At 42.0% G+C, this 16790-nt stretch overlaps 1 protein-coding gene across 10 annotated transcripts in view; it reads left to right on the forward strand.

The window, feature by feature from the left end:
* ANO10 (anoctamin 10) overlaps positions 1-16790 on the forward strand; it is a 221950-nt gene that overhangs the window by 119705 nt on the left and 85455 nt on the right. Inside the window, exon 12 of one of the 10 annotated variants that reach the window (XM_074345114.1) lies at positions 12428-12863. The exons of the other annotated variants lie outside the window; for them this stretch is intronic. Within the exon in view, the coding sequence (XP_074201215.1) occupies positions 12428-12487 (60 nt within the window). The 3' untranslated portion in view covers positions 12488-12863. Of the gene's footprint in view, positions 1-12427; positions 12864-16790 lie in introns of those variants that run through there. 10 annotated transcript variants of the gene reach the window in all.

Raw genomic sequence — 16790 nt, forward strand, 5'->3', positions numbered from 1 at the left:
TGACAATCTCTGCCTGTTAATTGGGCTGTTCTAGTATTTATATTTAACCTGGTCATTGATAGGGTTAGATTTAAGTCTTCCATCTTGCTGAGTATTTACTCTTTGCCTCATCTGCTGTTTGTTCCCTTTTCTGCCTTCTTATGAATTCATAGAGGTGTATGTATATGTGTGTGATTCCGTATTTTTCTCCTTTGTTGAAATTAATAGCTACGACTCCTTGTTTTATTGCGGAGTTGCTTAGGATTCAATGTCCACGTCCTTATTTTATCACAGTCTGCAGTACATCAAGAGAGACAGCACTTCCTGTGCAGTTGGAGACCCACACACTAGTGTACTTCTCTGCCTCTCCTCTTCCTTAATCGTGTCCCAGAACTGAGGTCAATCTGAGCACTCTGTTGACCCACGAGTGAGGTTTTCTCCTCTGGCTGGTGGGGAACAGACACCGTTTGAGCGTCACACACTCTTCCCTCCAGCCCATTCAGGTCGTGCTTTCCTGGACCTCAGGTCGTTTCCTCACATGCGTGTGCTGGTCAGTTTCCCCTGAAGACCTGAGGGACAGGAGACGTCTGTTTCTGTGCCACGCTCTCCTCCTTTGTACCTGTCCTGCCCACTGTTGGTGCCATGTTCTCCCAGGACACTCATCCTAACTCAGGTGGTCTGCTGGGCTCAGCCTGGCCTTCTCTCCCCACACTGAGGGCTGGACGCTTCCTCCAGGCAGTAGCTGAAGGGACCGCACACTCACCTTGATTCCCATCTCTCAGGGTCACGATCTCTCCTTGTCTGACGTCCAGTGTCTTTAAGACTGTTGTTGCATAAAATTTGGGGGGTTGTTTCAGGTGGGAGGGTTATTTCATCTTGGTGAAGGTGGAAGTTGCCCACGAGGGTATTTTTTTCATCAGGGTATTTTTCACAAGTAAGAGTAATATTTTCAATAAAGGTAAGTGTGTAAAAGAATGCAAAGAAAATCTTCCCCATTAACATGAGCCGCAACTCTATCTTCCCTGTTGCTAAGGCCAAAATCCTTGGAGTCATCCTTGACTCACTTCACTCCAACCCAAAGCCCAAAATTTGTTTACTCTGCTTCAAAATATATCCAGGAGAGGAGGGTATAGCTCAGTGGCAGAGCACATGCTCAGCATGCACGAGGTCCTGGGTTCAAACCCCAGTACCTTCATTAAAAAAATAAATAACCTAATTACCTACCCCTCCCCCTCAAGAAAAACAAACCCAAAATCTATCCAGAATCTGACCACTGTCCACCACCACCTCTACTGCTAGCCTTGTATCTGGTCACACTCAGGACTGTGGACACATTAACTGAACTCTTTTTGTCCCCCTGGTCCTGATCTGTAAAATAATGGATAGTAGTCACCACCCTTATAACATGGTTATGAAGAGAAAATAAATCAATATTTGTAAAGTGTTTAGAACAGTGCCTGGCCTTATGTTGTGTTTGTTCAATGAAAAGGGGCAGATCTGGGGTTCCCTCTTGTGTCTGGGCTGGCTCCCAGCGTGCTGATCTTCCCTCTTCCGTCTGCTTCTGCCATGTGCCTGCAGCCGTGGTCAGTGCTGGAAAATACAAAACAGGGAAGAGAGTGGCACCGTCCCCAGAAGACACTTACCAGTTAGTTGGGTGACAGCCTAGAGCCTGAAGCCAGCAGCAACTCTGGTAGAATCATGCCCTGACGTGAGGGGTCAGGGGCTACAGCCCGCCCCTCCACCACTTGTCCTGGTGTGTCCCGGCATGGGGGAGGGTCCTCCCATCAGGGGCTCCCACCCTTCCCCCCACTCCCACCCCAGCTTACAGCCTGGGCCGCACTTTAAGGACAACACAGTCGGAGCCTGTGACCCCCTGGGTTTCTGCGACAAGATTGTGCTTATTTACAGTTTAGCCCTCGCACTGTGAACCTCATTGTCCTGTGCTCCAGCTGCCCGGGAACACACCTTGCAGGGGGCAGTGTCGGTGCCCTGACCCCCACGGGCACAGATTTAACCTCACAGTGAAGAGCACCCCTCTGCCCCACTACAAATCATGAGAGGTTTCTGAGTTCAAGGGCATTTTCTCCCTCCAGAGAAGCCTGCAGGTCCAGTGCCTCTCACACTACAGACAGGAGCTTCTCGGCTCCTCCCGGGTGTCAGGGCAGTTCCGGCTGCACACCCTGAAACTGAAAGTGGGGCCGAGGTGGCGGCTCAGAAATGAAGGCCAGTGACACCGAGAGACGTGAGCAAAATCCAGACTCCGTGTGTCCACAGTCATGATTTACGTGGCAAGAGAGATGCTTAGGGTGATTTTATAAAAGATTCTTTTCAGGCAGAGATAGGGATTAGAGGGTAGACAGACATTAATTTAACGTGGAAGAGTTAATGCAGACTCCACTCTTGGACCAAATAGAATTGGGAATGTCAGTCTAGAGCTCAGACCTTGTTAAAACATTTTTCTGAGATGTTGCAGATACTGTCAAATCAGTAGATTGATATATGGGCTGTATTTTGTGAATTGAGAAAAATCTAATTTGTGTTACTAGAGCAGCAGTAAAAAAAAAAAAAAGAAAGAAAGAAAGCTAAAGAACCATAAAGTATAAGTAAATTACATTGGAAATAGAATAATACTCACTTTTTATTTTCTTCATATTGCACTCCATTATTTTACTGCCATTAACTCTTTTTGCATTAACTGTCTTTGTGTCACTGAAAGCTAGAGTCTTTCAAAATGAAATCATTAAAGTGATCATGAAATTTTGAATGTTGCTTATAAAAATTCACTAATTGGTCACAATCAAACTGTACTATTCTTATCTTAATTTTAATTAAGCCATGAAATGGGATAAACATTATGTAGTTAATTTTTGTCAACTTGCAAACAGTATGATTATACTAAAACTAAATATGTTTATATCCTACTATTTAAAAAGGTAATCTTTTTCCCAGTCTAGCTGGAGATAGGAACAGCATGCAGAATGGAAACTCTGGCCGACTCAAGGATTATTGGGGAGTTTTTATGTCAGTCTAGTGGGTTTAATTTACTGGCATTATAATTGAATACATTTTCCAGCTCTACACATTTGCTCCTTGCACACAGTGACTTATTTAGTTAGGTCCCAGGCACTTGGAAGAAGGCACCTATCAGACCACATCAAGGGTAATGACTTCGTGACTTTTTTCATTGAAATTTTTGTTGAGATCATTGTAGGTTCACAAGCAGTTACAAGAAATAATACACAAAGATCCTGTGTCCCCTTCCCTCAGTTTCCTCCAGTGGTAATATTTTGTTGACCTGTAGAGCGGTGTCACCAGTCAGGATATTGACACTGAGACCTTGTTCAAGTTCCCCCAGTTTTACTTACACTCGTGTGTGTGTGTGTGTGTGTGTGTGTGTGTGTGTGTGTGTGGTTCTATCCAATTTTACCTCCTGTCTAGGTTTGTGAATGTACCGTCACAGCCACGGCACAGCAGTTACATCACCACAAGAATCTTTTCCTCTTATAACTGCACCCCCCCCCCCCTCCACCTTACCCCTGGCAACTGCCAGTCTGTTCTCTATGTACAGAATTTTGTCTTTTAAAAAATGTTATGTAAATTAAATCACACAGCATATACCCTTTTGAGATTGGGTTTTTTGTCAACTTAAATTCATCCAACTTACTTGTATCAATAGCTGTTCCTTTCTGTTGAGTAGTTCTCCACATGAGCTGCAGTTTGTTTAATCATTTACCCACTGAAGGACACCAGAGCTGACTCCACTTTGGGGCTGCCACAAATAAAGCTACTATGAATGTTTTCGTGCAGGTTTTGTGTGAACATAAGTCTTCATTTCTCTGGATAAATATCCAGGAGTAGCATTGCTGGGCTGTATGGTCATTGCCTCTCTAGTTTTACGAGAAAATGCCAGGCTGCTTTTCAGAGTAGCTGTACCATTTACATTCCTACCAGCAGTGTTTTAAGTGATCCAGTTTCCCTGCATCCTTGCCAGAATGGTGTCATCACTTATTTTAGCCATCCTCGTAGGTTTGTATTGCTATGTCCTTTTGCTTTGGATCTGCATTTTTCTGATGACTGATGATGTTGAACAACTTTTCAAGTGCCTATTTACAGTCTGTATATCCTCTTCAGTGAACTGTCTGTTCCTGTCTTTTGCCCATTTTCTAACTGGAGTTCTTTTTTAAACCATTGAATTTTAAATGTGATGTGTCCTAGAAAGTAGCCCTTTGTTGGCTGCATGGTTTGCGAATATTTTCTCCCTGTCTGTAGCCTCACATAACCTTTCACAGAACAAAAGTTTTCTAACTTGATGAGGTCCTCTTCGTGACTTTGTACTGATTGGATTTTTTAAAAAATAGGGAGACATACCTTCAATAGGATTAGAGCGTTTTTCTCTTATTTTTATGTTTTATTTTCTTCCTTTTTTCCGCCCACTTTGGCTGCTCTCTCTTTAGCATCATAAACTTTTTCTTGGTTGTGAAAAATATTGTAAATTATTCAAGCTGCAATTTATTTCCAGTGTTCTTAAATAAGTACCTTTATGTTTTTCTCCTACCCTCTACAGACGTCTAGAACATTTCCTCCTTGTTTGACCACATTACTTGTAAGCATTTGTTAGTGATTGTTTAGTCTCCTCAGTATTCACTTGCTAATTATAGAATCTTCCCTTTCTTTGCAAAACCAGACAAGAATGCCATGCGCTGGAGGCATTTCGCTTTTATCACTGTTCAGAGTCACAGATCGGCTCCCTCATCCCCTAGAGGAGATCCCTAAGTTTGCATATGTGTTTTCTCCACTTAGAAAAAGGTCACTCACATCCATTTACCGAGTGTGCCTGGTTACTGAGCCACCAGTGACTTTTCTGCACCCAGCCACCATCAGAGGTCTGTGACGTTTCCTTGCCTCGGGCCCTCTGTAAAGGGCTCGGCCTTAGCTGTGAGGACATGCAGGCTGGGTTGTGGTCGGTACGTCACACACTTCACTGTTTGCATGAGATGCTGGTTGGGGAGGCAGCCTGGGTGAGGAACAGGCCGTGGTCCCCCAGGAGCCCTGCACTGCGGGAGGGCCTGAGCCTCTCTGCACATCTATTCCTCCCTCCTGTAGGGCAGGGGTGAGGGGAGTATAAATACCCATCCTGCCTCCCTCAAAGAGCATTCCAGAAAAATTCTCACATCTTTTTTTCCTACCTCATCTGGACTCTGGTGAGAGAAGAAGTTACCCGGTGACTTTTCCCTCTCTCTCTAGGGATGCCAAGAGAGGGTATTCATCAGCTCTTGGGCAAAAAGATGACATCAAGTCTATTAGCAAAAAAGCACTGACGTCGTTTGTTTTCTTATGTAGCTGAGGTGACCTCTAGACTCTTCCAATAAATAGAAACTGTAATTTAGTTAATTCTGTAAGGATTTATAAGCACCTATTCAGTGCCAGACTTTTTGTTGGCAGAGATGATACAGCAGCAGACAAACAAGAAAAAAAGATGAGGAAGAAAAACCTCTGCCCTTGTGGAATATATTTTAGAGGGGAAGATAGATAATGAATAAGACAATTAAATAAAGTACGCAGGATGTGTAAGTGGTGAGTGCTCAGGGGATAGAGAAAGTGAGGACGGTGGACGGGAGGTGGTGTGATGGGGCTGGGGGGAGTTTTAGGGAGATGGTCTGAGAAGGCTGCCCTCCAAGGAAGACACCGAGTCAGAACCTGGAATAGGACCTGGTGGCAGGCCTGGGCCTGGTGTGTTCCAGACCAGCAGAGGGGCACGTGTGGCTGGATTGGAGTGATTGGGTAAGAGCAGAAGGAAGTGAGTCCAGAAACAGAGCAGGGGAGGTGGGAAGGCCGATCATGGAGGGCTTTTCAGGTCAAGGGCAAGATTTTGGTTTAACTCTGGGCGACATGGGAGCCTCTGGAGATTCTGAGCAGAGAGTGGGTGGTCTGACTTACATGCTATTGGGATCACTCCGGCTGCTGTGGTGACAGTAATGGGCTAAAAGTGAAGGGAGAGAGACAGTTACGAGGCCGTGACAATGACCTATGATAGAGATGATGGGTCCTCATCCAGGTAGTGAATATGGAGGTGGCAGAAGTGGTTGGGGTCTGGGTATATTTTCAAGGCAAAGAAAGCCAACAGGATTTGATAATAGGCTACAGGTGGGATGTAACAAAAGTGAGGCATCAAGGATGGACCCCCAAGTTTGGCCTGTGCAACCAGGAGAATGGAATTGTCATTTCTTTTCTTTCTTTCTTTCTTTCTTTTTTGATGACAAGTCTTTTTTTTTTTTTTAATTGAAATTCCATCAGTTACAATGTGTGAGTTTCTGGTGTACAGCACAATGCCTCAGTCTTGCATATACATACATATATTTGTTTTCACATTTTTTTTCTTTGAAGGTTATTACAAGATATTGAACATACGTCCCTGTGCTAGACAACAGAAACTTTTTTTAAAAGTCTATTTTTATTTATAGTGGCTAACATTTGCAAATCTCAAAGTCCCAAATTTATCCTTTCCCACCCCCTTTCCCCGGTTACCATAAGGTTGTTTACTATGTCTGTGAGTCTGTTTCTGTTTTGTAGATGAGTTCATAGTGTCATAGTGTCCTTTTTTTTTTTTTTTTTAACATTCCACATATGAGTGATATCATACGGTATTTTTCTTTCTCTTTCTGGCTTACTTCACTTAGAATGATGATCTCTAGATCCCTCCATGTTGCTGCACATGGCATTATTTTATTCCTTTTTATGGCTGAGTAGTATTCCATTGTATAAATATACCACAACTTCTTTATCTAGTCATCTTTTGATGGACATTTAGGTTGCTTCCATGTCTTGTCTATTGTATATAGTGCTGCTATGAACATTGGGGTACATGTATCTTTTCAAATTGAGTTCCCTCTGGATATATACCCAGAGGTGATATTGCTGGATCATTTGGTAAGTCTATTTTTAGTTTTTTTGAGGAATCTCCATACTGTTTTCCATAATGGCTGCACTGAATTATCATTTCTGAGATGATCACAACACTGTTAGTGAGTTGTAGCAAATAGGGTCTAGCTAATACTGTAAGAGCATTTTATCTCTTTTAAAAATTGAGGATTAACAAGCATAGGGTAAAGTGTATTAAAGTGTGTTCATTTTAAATTGCAGTTTTGCAGGAACCCTGTGTCTTAAATATATTTTATTCATCATAAAAATGTTTAGAGGGATTTTTTCCTTTAATTATTTACATCTTCAATTCATTACCTTTTTTAGCTCTTCTGAGAAACAAGGTACCTCTGTCTCTGCTACACACCGAAACATAAAATTCATTTGTTCCACAAGCATCTTTTATCTCTGTTATGCACATTCATAATATCCTGGCCCTACGGGAGGAATAAAAAAGGTATAACCTCTGCCCCAAGGAACCCTGTTATTTTGTTAAACATAAATGAAAGACGGGAAAACTGCAGAATAAGCACCAGATTGAAGCAAACCCCTCTGGCTGATGGTTTTGGTGTCTTGGCTCAGTGTGTGTCTATCACCTGCTCCTCTGGAATATCTGTCACAAAGTGAGAGTGTTTTGGTTCTGTGACCTGAAAGGTGATTTACTGAAATGAGCATGTGAAGAAAATGACTTAGCTCACTCCCGATGAGTCAGTCAGACAGCCGGGTGAGGTTTTGAAGCACACCTCAAGTAAAGGGCTTTGATGTGGCATGATTTGGGGTGTCACTGGTATATGAGTAAACACTTGGAGATGATTACATCTCGTGAAAAACACATGCTCCTCAGTCTACTAGTGACATGATCTCAAGGAAATTCAGCCTGTAGGCAGTCCTCGAGCTAAGCAAGAAAAATGCTCTGGTAATTAGGCAGTTTTAATTTGATTCTGGTTTTCCCGTAGAAAAAGGAATGTGAGAGAATTTTATTCTGACCAGGGATCAACGTTTCATAGAAATTACCAGACACATTGGACTTAACTATATTTTCAACTACAAATGGCACCTTTCAGTATAAACCTTATTTATACAGTACTAAGAAACCCAGTTACCAGTCATAGGATTTTGCTTATGTTAAACCTTATGTCTCATGCTGTACCAGAAAGCCACTTTTGTTTCCATGTATTTTACCTTAGTTTTACTAAAGCAAATCAGAGAAACTATCACTGCACTTAAAGAATTCAGAACTTCATTCGGCTTTTTTTCCTATTAAATTTATCAAATTTATTTTCAAATATATCTATTGTTACAACAGAATATAACTATTCAATAAAAACTTTTATAAGCATACTCTATTACCATCTCAAAAGACATTGCCTTTTTTTAAAATACAAAACTCAGGCATAAACATTTGTTTAGCTTAAACTTATGACTTTTAAAATTTTAACTCTAGAAAAAATACTATGGCCAACTAAAAGTCTACACTGATAAACAACATATATTATCAAATTATAAGGCAGTATTTGTATGCAGAAAACTATATATACAGTTCTCTTATACAATTGATGTATAATAGTTACTGTCTTGAGGTTTAACGAAGGTTCAAACTGAGTAAAAGATCAATCTCTTCAATACATTTCTTTCACTGCTAATTAGAGGTAATGCAAGCATTCTGTGAATATTGAGAAAGTCCCACATTTCTTGGTGTGTTCTGGGAATTCCAGTACATTTTAGATGGAGAAGCTGACCGTGAAAAAGTTCACTGCTGTGCTCACTGGTAAAGTTGAAGGAACTCTGGTCCAAAGGAGGGGACCGCCCTTCATCCACTGGCCTCAGGGCAGCTCAGGTGGAGATCTGACCGAGTGAGTGAATGCAGCCTGGAAGCTTAGGAGGCCTGAGTGGAGGGGAGGGCACAGCACAGCTTTGACACGAGGGCCCACTCCTGGGAAAGGGACCATCAGGACTTGGTGCTTGGTCCCCTGGCTCGTTTGTAAAAGCCCCTTGTGATGTGCTGATTCTCGTGACGTCCTCCAGGAACTTGAGCACTTTCAGCATCTCCGCCATCTCTTCCTGAATAGCCTGCAGGGAACTCTCTTTCTTCAGTTCTTGAGTGAGAAAACTAATTTCCTTCCTCGAACTCATGTTGACCATCATCAACTTTCTGTAAGTGTTAGCGAGGCTGAGTGTATTTACCAGCTCCTTCTCTAGCCCGGCATTCTTTAAAGTTGTCTCCATCGTGGCACACTCCTGTTTAGCTACATAAAGCTGGTCGATGAGGTGGCACTTCTTTTTGATCTGGGCAGCCAGTCTTTCTGCTAGCTGCTTTTCATGTCTTTGATAAAGGTGACTTCTAACAGACTTAAAAAGTCTGCAAGTAAATAAGACACCTACCAACGAGGTGAGGACAGGGAGACTCAACACTGTCTCCCACTGGAGGCTCTGGAACATGAACTGAGAAGACAAGCCATCGGGCAGCAACACCATGAGGACCGCGCTCAGCTCCCTCAGGATCAGCCCAAGGCCAAGCTCCACGGAGGACAGCAGCCCCTCCATGGCACTGACCCACCCCAGGGCTCTGCCCAGTTACCGTGGAGCCACCAGCCACAACAAAGCCCCAGGGAACACCCCAACATTCCACCCGGAACCCAGCCATCAACTGACATGCTGGATTGGTCAGTTACCCAGTATGTGGGGGAGAGGAAGGGGTTGTAACCAAAGTGTCATTGGCTCCATTATGGTCCAATGGTAATTTTTCTTACCTCTTTCTTTTTGTCTTTATATCTATATATAATAAAAATATAGTGAAATGTATCGATGTTAAGTTTATGATTTCACAAATTTTTTAAATTCCTAACCCTCAACAGTATCCAGAAAGTCAATGTATGAACCATATGTTTGAATCATATCCATTAACATAGAATATACACCTCTGTCACATTTCAGCTGAAACATACACACTCTGACGACATGCATCCATCAGTTTGATGGTGGCTGAACTTGATAAAAATGAAATAAATCACATTGTACACTTGATGTCTCTTTTGCTCTAAGTAATGTTTTTAAAGATACATGTTTTTAATTGAATATGCCATTCATTCTGTTTGTAGGGCTGAATAATTTGTCATTGTAAGATTATATCACAAATTAATCCATTTTCTTCTTCTTTTTAATAGACTTTATTCTTTTAGAGCAGTTTCAGGTTCACAGCAGAATTGAGCAGACAATACAGAGTGTTCACACACAGCCCTCCCCACCGACACATACTCCCCTAGCCTCAACATCCCCCATCAGTGTGGCATATTTGGTACAATCGATGAACCAACATGGGCACGTTATTATTAACCAAAGTTCATAGTTTACACTAGGGTTCACTCTTGATGCTGTACATTCTGTGGGCTTTGACAAATGCATAATGACATGTAGCCACTATAGTATCACACAGAATAATTTCATTGCCCTAAAAATCCCTTGTGCTCCATCTATTCATCCCTCCCTCACTCCCTCCCTCTCCCCATGATCTTTTTGTTGTTTCTGTAGCTGTGCCTTTTCCAGAATGTCATTTGGTTGGAATATTACAGTTTGTAGCCTTTTCAGACTGGCTTTTTTCATTTATTATTAAGTCTTTCAAGTTTCTTCCATGTCTCTCATGGTTTGATAGATCTTTTTTTTTTTAACTGCAGGTTTATTTTGAAAATTTACATATATGTACTGTTCATTGTTTCTGAGAACGTTTAGAGCTTTAGCTTTTTAAACTTACATAGTTATCAAAGGAATAAAGCCAACCACAAAATAAAAATTAATTCAAAAAGATACATACACCTTGCTATTAGTAGCAACATTATTTATAATTGCCAAGAAATGGAAGCATCCTAAGTGCACATCAATAGTTGACTAGATAATGAAGATGCAGCATATATATATATATATTCCATATAATATATATATATATGGAATACAACTCACCCATAAAAAAGAAGGGCATTTTGCCATTTGCAGCCCTTCATTCACTTTTTTTTTCACTTCAAAAACCAGAAATTTTTAACTGACTGAGACATTTCTATTACATCAAGACAACAAAATACCTAGAAATAAACTTAAGCAAGGAGGTTACCTATACTCCAAAAACTGAAATGACACAAAGAAATGGAAAGATTTCTTGTGCTCTTGGATTGGAAGAATCAACATTATCAATATGGCCACACTACCCAAAGCAATCCACAGATGCAATGCAACCCCCATCAAAAGACTCCCAACACTCCTCACAGAACTAGAACAAACAATTCCAAAATTTATAAGGAACCACAAAAGACCCTGAACAGCCAAAGCAATCTTTTGTAGGTCTGTCTTTTTTTTTTTTTTTTTTTTTTTTCCTTTTTCTTCTTTTTGTTCTCTTTTCTTATGGTTTGATGCCTAGAGAAGGTCCTTTAACATCTATTGTAAAGCTGGTTTGGTGGTGCTGAAATCTTTTAGCTTTTGGTTATCTGTGAAGCTTTTAAAAGAGTATTCTTGATTGTAAGTTTCCCCCTTTCATCACTTTAAATATGTCGTGGCACTTCTTTCTGGCCTGTAGAGTTTCTGCTGAAAAATCAGCTGATGGCCTTATGGGAGTTCACGTGTATGTTTTTTGTTGCTTTTCTACTGTTAATTTTAATATTTTCTCCTTATCCTTTATTTTTGTCAATTTGATGACTATGTGCCTTGGTGTGTTCCTCTTCGGGCTGATCCTTTGTTGATCCTGAATATTAACAATTTTCTATTATTCAACAGTAGAGATTTACACAATAATGAGAATATGACTCTACAGCAAAAGTTATAGAAAACAGCCATATCTACACTCATACATCTGCCTATCTATCTGTATACAGATATGCTTTTATTATTAAAGAGAATTAAAGTCTGGGCTAACTATAAGCTTCCTAAAAATGTTAAAAAAAAATATAAATGTGATGGAAAAATGGAAAATAAAAAACCTATAAGCTTCCTGGGAACAGGGCATGTTTATCTGCTGACCACTGCATTCCCAACACCTGGCACAACACCTGGTGTGCGGAAGATGTGCAATTGAATTTTCAATAAATGAAGACACTATGAGATCAGCAAGACATACTAAAAGAAGGTAAAAGAAGGAAAAATTAAAACAAGTGTGAATGAATGAGGGAATTGAGAAATTAAGAAAGAAATCTAAGGGCTGGTTCCTTAAAAACAAACAAAACACACAGCTGCCTGATGAAACCAACGGGAAAAGACGAGTCGTAGCGGATACTGAGCATGGGCTAAGCACAGTCTGAAACATGTTTACACGCATTTTTTTCATTTACACCTCACAGCTCACACCAGATACCAAAATAAGCTTGGGATGGATTAATCACAATGTGCAAACTATACGTATCATTGCAATGAACAGACCTTATTTAGGTGCTTGAACAAAATTGAATACCTCTGTCCACAGTGAAGTTCGTCGTCCTAAGGACTCCTCTTGCCTCACAGACATGAGAAAAGTTGAGAGGTCCAACAGTGACACTTTCTCTACATCCACCAGATTCACGGCCGTCTGAAGGAGACAGCGCTGGGCCGCCCCTCAGCAGAATCTGATGTGTGATCATGGTGCACTGAAGGACATCCCTGAGGGCAAGAAGGCCTTCTATACCCAGAGCTTTACATCCTGGGACGTTTGCCAAAGCCTTAGACAGAAGCAGAATGGGAACAGCACACCAATGTCTGTCATTTTCTGAATAAACTTTAACAGGAAACTACCTGCTATACAGAGAGCTCTGAAAGTGCGTCCATCAACGAGTGCGTCCATCAACGGTCCAACAATAAACTCAGAAAATTCTGGTAAAAATGAGAGAGCACTTGTTTCACACAATTCTAAAAAACGGGTAACACCTTCTTTGGTCAGGATTTTGTTTCCACTTTCAAACATTCTTTTATAAATACACAGGTGCCAGGATGGGTGACAGAGCCAGCGTCCGTTTTCCTCTGACACTGCATATTCAAACAGATTGTTTAGCTTTGGTAAAACTGGCTTTTATAACATGTATCTGATTCCCTTCAAGAGTTTCCATAATTAAAATATAGTTTTCCCAAAACTTTAGAAGCTCATCTTTTTTCATCTTTTTTCTTCTCAGACCACCAAAACAGACTTGGGCCTGCTGTGGGTCAGAAAGGTGAGGAAATGCAGACTGTTCTTGGCTGCAGTGATTTGTGTCAATTCAAAGAACAACGTTGAGAGGAGGTTCCCCAGGTTTTTCTGGCTTTCATTTCCTTCCCGGGGAGGGGGCGCACACGCACTCGGCCCCCAGCTCCGCCGACACCTCCGCCGCCCGCTGCAGCGGGTAGCGCGTCCTCGGCCTGGGCCCGGCGGGCCTGCACGGTCCTCCAGAAGCGCCAGCAGCGCCAGCAGCGCCAGCAGCGCCCCGCGGCAGGGGCGCGCTCCGCCCGGGGCTCGGGCTGCGGCTTCTCGGGCAGGGCGCTGAGCACCAGCAGCTGCGGCCCGGCCCCGAGGGAGCCCCGGGTGCGAACATCCCGCCCCACTTGGCCCGCAGCGCCGCCGGCCCTCGACCGGCCCTGCCTCTGCCCAGCCCAGCGCCAGGCCGAGGGCCGGCGGCGCCACCCACTCCAGCAGCGCCGCGTCCTTGCGGGGGGCCGTAGGCAGGGCCCCGGGGCGGCCAGCACCCCCATGGCCGTCTCCGCGGCCCCGTCGGGGCCCGGCGCCGGCCCCACGGCAAGCAAGTCGCACGGCGCCTCCTCGGCCAGGGTGGCCGCCAGCTGCCGGCCCCCGGCGAAGCGGGCGCACGAGCCTCATTCAGCTTTTTACCATCATCTTTGAAAAGAGACTTTGGACCTGTTGGTAATTTTTTTTTGTTTTCCCATATTTTTAATCATAAGTTACTACAACGTATTGACTGTGGTTCCCTGTGCTATACAGTGTAAGCTTATTGTTTATCTATTTTATATATAGTAGTTAGTATCTGCAAATCTTCAGCTCACAATTTATCCCTTCCCACCCCCTTCCCTCCCTGGTAACCGGAAGTTTGTTTTCTACGTCTGTGAGTCTGTTTCTGTTTTGTAAATAAGTTTGTTTTTTTTAAGATTCCACATATAACTGATATCATATGGTATTTTTCTTTCTCTTTCTGGCTTACTTCAGTTAGAATGACATTCTACAGGTCATCCATGTTGCTGGAAATGGCATTGTTTTATCCTTTTTATGGCTGAGTAATATTCCATTGTATAAATCTATCACAGCTTCTTTATCCAGTCGTCTGTCGATGGACATTGAGGTTGTTTCCATGTCTTGGCTGTTGTATATAGTGCTGCTGTGAACATTGGGTTTTGGTTTTGCTGAAACCTCAGGTTTGTATAAATAAATAAACAAATAAATAAATCCTCCTCTCTTAGCCATAAAACCACCTCACCGGAGTGCAGTCTTTAATGGGATGCATGACTGTGCAATGATGAGATATTTCTGTACATGACAGCATGGAAAAATCCAGACAGACTTAACTGTCACAGTGGCCATAGCAGCCTGCAGGCTCAGGCTGGGATTGGCCTACAGCCCATTAGAAATAAATGCTTTTAAATTTCTTCAGAAGTGATTTCATGGCCACATGAGAAAATTAATTTTTTTATGTTATGGTGCACCTCACTGCCCTTTGCCTGATGCTGGTCTCTTTGTCCAGTGCCCCTGTATCACCTGGCTTAGCTCTGTCTGTCTCCATCTCTTCATTCATTGCTGTGTGAGCTTCTGATTGATCTCAAAGGGACCAGATAAACTTGCTTTGTGATGTGGAGCCGTCACACTTGGTTTCTGGGCCTACTTCCCTCTCCTCACCTACTGGGATTACTGTGTGTAGTGAACTATTTGTGAAATTTGGATTTCCCTAAAGGAAAAGGACTAGGCGATATGAAAAATAAAAATAAAAGTAGATGATCAAAATAAAGTAATTTAAAGACGTTTAAACCACTAGAGGGAGCCCATATTGTTCCAGTGTCTGAATCCTAGAATGTTTTAACAGTTTGATTTTATTGGCTATAGAAAAGGATGCCTTCAGCCAGTGGTTTACACCTGCATATGTTTTTTCTTAACACCTTTATTGTGGTATGATTCCTGTACAGTAAACTACACATATTTCAGATGTACAATTTGATGAATTAATAGATGTATATACACCCATGAAACCACCACCACAATCAAGATAGCTAACATTTCCATTACTCCCCAAGAGGTGCAAATTTTGAATTCCCAGTTTATCCTTTCCCACCCCCTTTACCCTCTGGTTACCGTAAGTTTGTTCTTTATGTCTGTGAGTCTGTTTCTGTTTTGTAGATAAGTTCATTTGTGTCCTTTTTTAAAGATTCCACATGTAAGTGATATTATATGGTATTTTTCCTTCTCTTTCTAACTTCACTTAGAATGACAGTCTCCAGGTCCATCACTGTTGCTCCAAATGGCATTATTTTATTCTTTTTTATGGCTGAGTAGTATTCCATTGTATGTCTATACCACATCTTCTTTATCCAGTGATCTGTCATTGGACATTTGGGTTGTTTCCATGTCTTTGCTATTGTAAATAGTGCTGCTGTGAACATTGAGGTGCAACAGATGCATAATTTTAATGATCTTCAGTTTGCTTTTAAGATGAGAAGGGAGCTCAGCAGATGGAATCCACTGTCTACACTGATGCACTTGTCCTCCTCGTGCTCTGTGTCACAGATGTGATGTGGGTGAAGTAATTTGAGCAAGGACCTTGAGATGGCTCCCCAGCAGGTTTCCTTGCCTCTCCTCTCCAGTGTCCCCATAACACTCCCTGTCATTTTCCACCCTCTTCTTCCCCCCAAGCCCCAGGAAGATTTAGTTCCATTCTGCAGACCATCCGTCATGTGTAGACATGATGCTGCGCTCTGGGCAGATCGGAAGGTGAATAATATCACTGTCTTTCTCGTCAGGGTGGGAATCTTAGTCTCAGTGTCGTGTTATGGCCTCTTTAAGTCTTTCCCCTGTTTGCTTTCTGAGGAGCTTTGTCCGAGTGATTTCACAGATCTCCTTCACCTCTTCTAATTCTTTAGGTTCTCTTTCTGTCAGTGGGGTTGTGTTGGAAAGGATTATTCAAGCTACTTGTGTTTTAACATTCAAGTTACTAAAACCCTTGATTATTTAAAAAAAATGTTTCTTATGCTCAACTTATAAAGCTTATTTACAAACCTAGTAAATTTTACATGGAAATCATCATCACTTTTATTTATATTTTGATTAACATTCAGGAAACTTGTAAGTAAACACATTAGGATTCCCTAAACTATTTACCCCAACACAAAATTAATTAACATCTAAACTTAATTTGCGGATTTCATGTATCTGACTCAACCCTGCCAAAATCTTGGCAGAGCATCCTTGCAGCCGAACAAGCAGAGTCTTCTGAGCATCAGGTGACTCGACAAATACATCTAAGCCATAAAGTAGTAGATTAAATTCTTCAGGATTTCAAGCATGTTAAAAGAAGGAAGCACAAAATAGCTCAATGATTTTTTTTTTTAATGTTGTGACACCCTTATGATAGGACTTACCCAAAGTTGTTCTGTTTACTTCTTCTTCCCTGGGTCTTTAACCACCCGAAGGGAACAGAATTGCTGTTTCTGCTGTAACCCATGCAGCAGCTGGGATTCCAGACTTGGTGAGGCCAAACCAGGGTGCAAGGCTGGGAATGTGTCCAGTTTCTCTGCCAAAGCCACACTTTACTCACGGGAATGGTCTCACAGTAGTAACACTTTGTTTACCCTTTAAAAAAGTGTTTGGAGTTTATAAAATTTTATACCTCTTCCCCCAGTGTATAACTTCCTTACTGAGAAGTTTGAGTCACACACCACCCTCCCCACCCCCGTCCATAAACCTTTTACAGATG

The sequence above is a fragment of the Camelus bactrianus genome, chromosome 17 (assembly GCF_048773025.1).
Source record: "Camelus bactrianus isolate YW-2024 breed Bactrian camel chromosome 17, ASM4877302v1, whole genome shotgun sequence".
In the NCBI taxonomy this organism is placed as follows: domain Eukaryota; kingdom Metazoa; phylum Chordata; class Mammalia; order Artiodactyla; family Camelidae; genus Camelus; species Camelus bactrianus.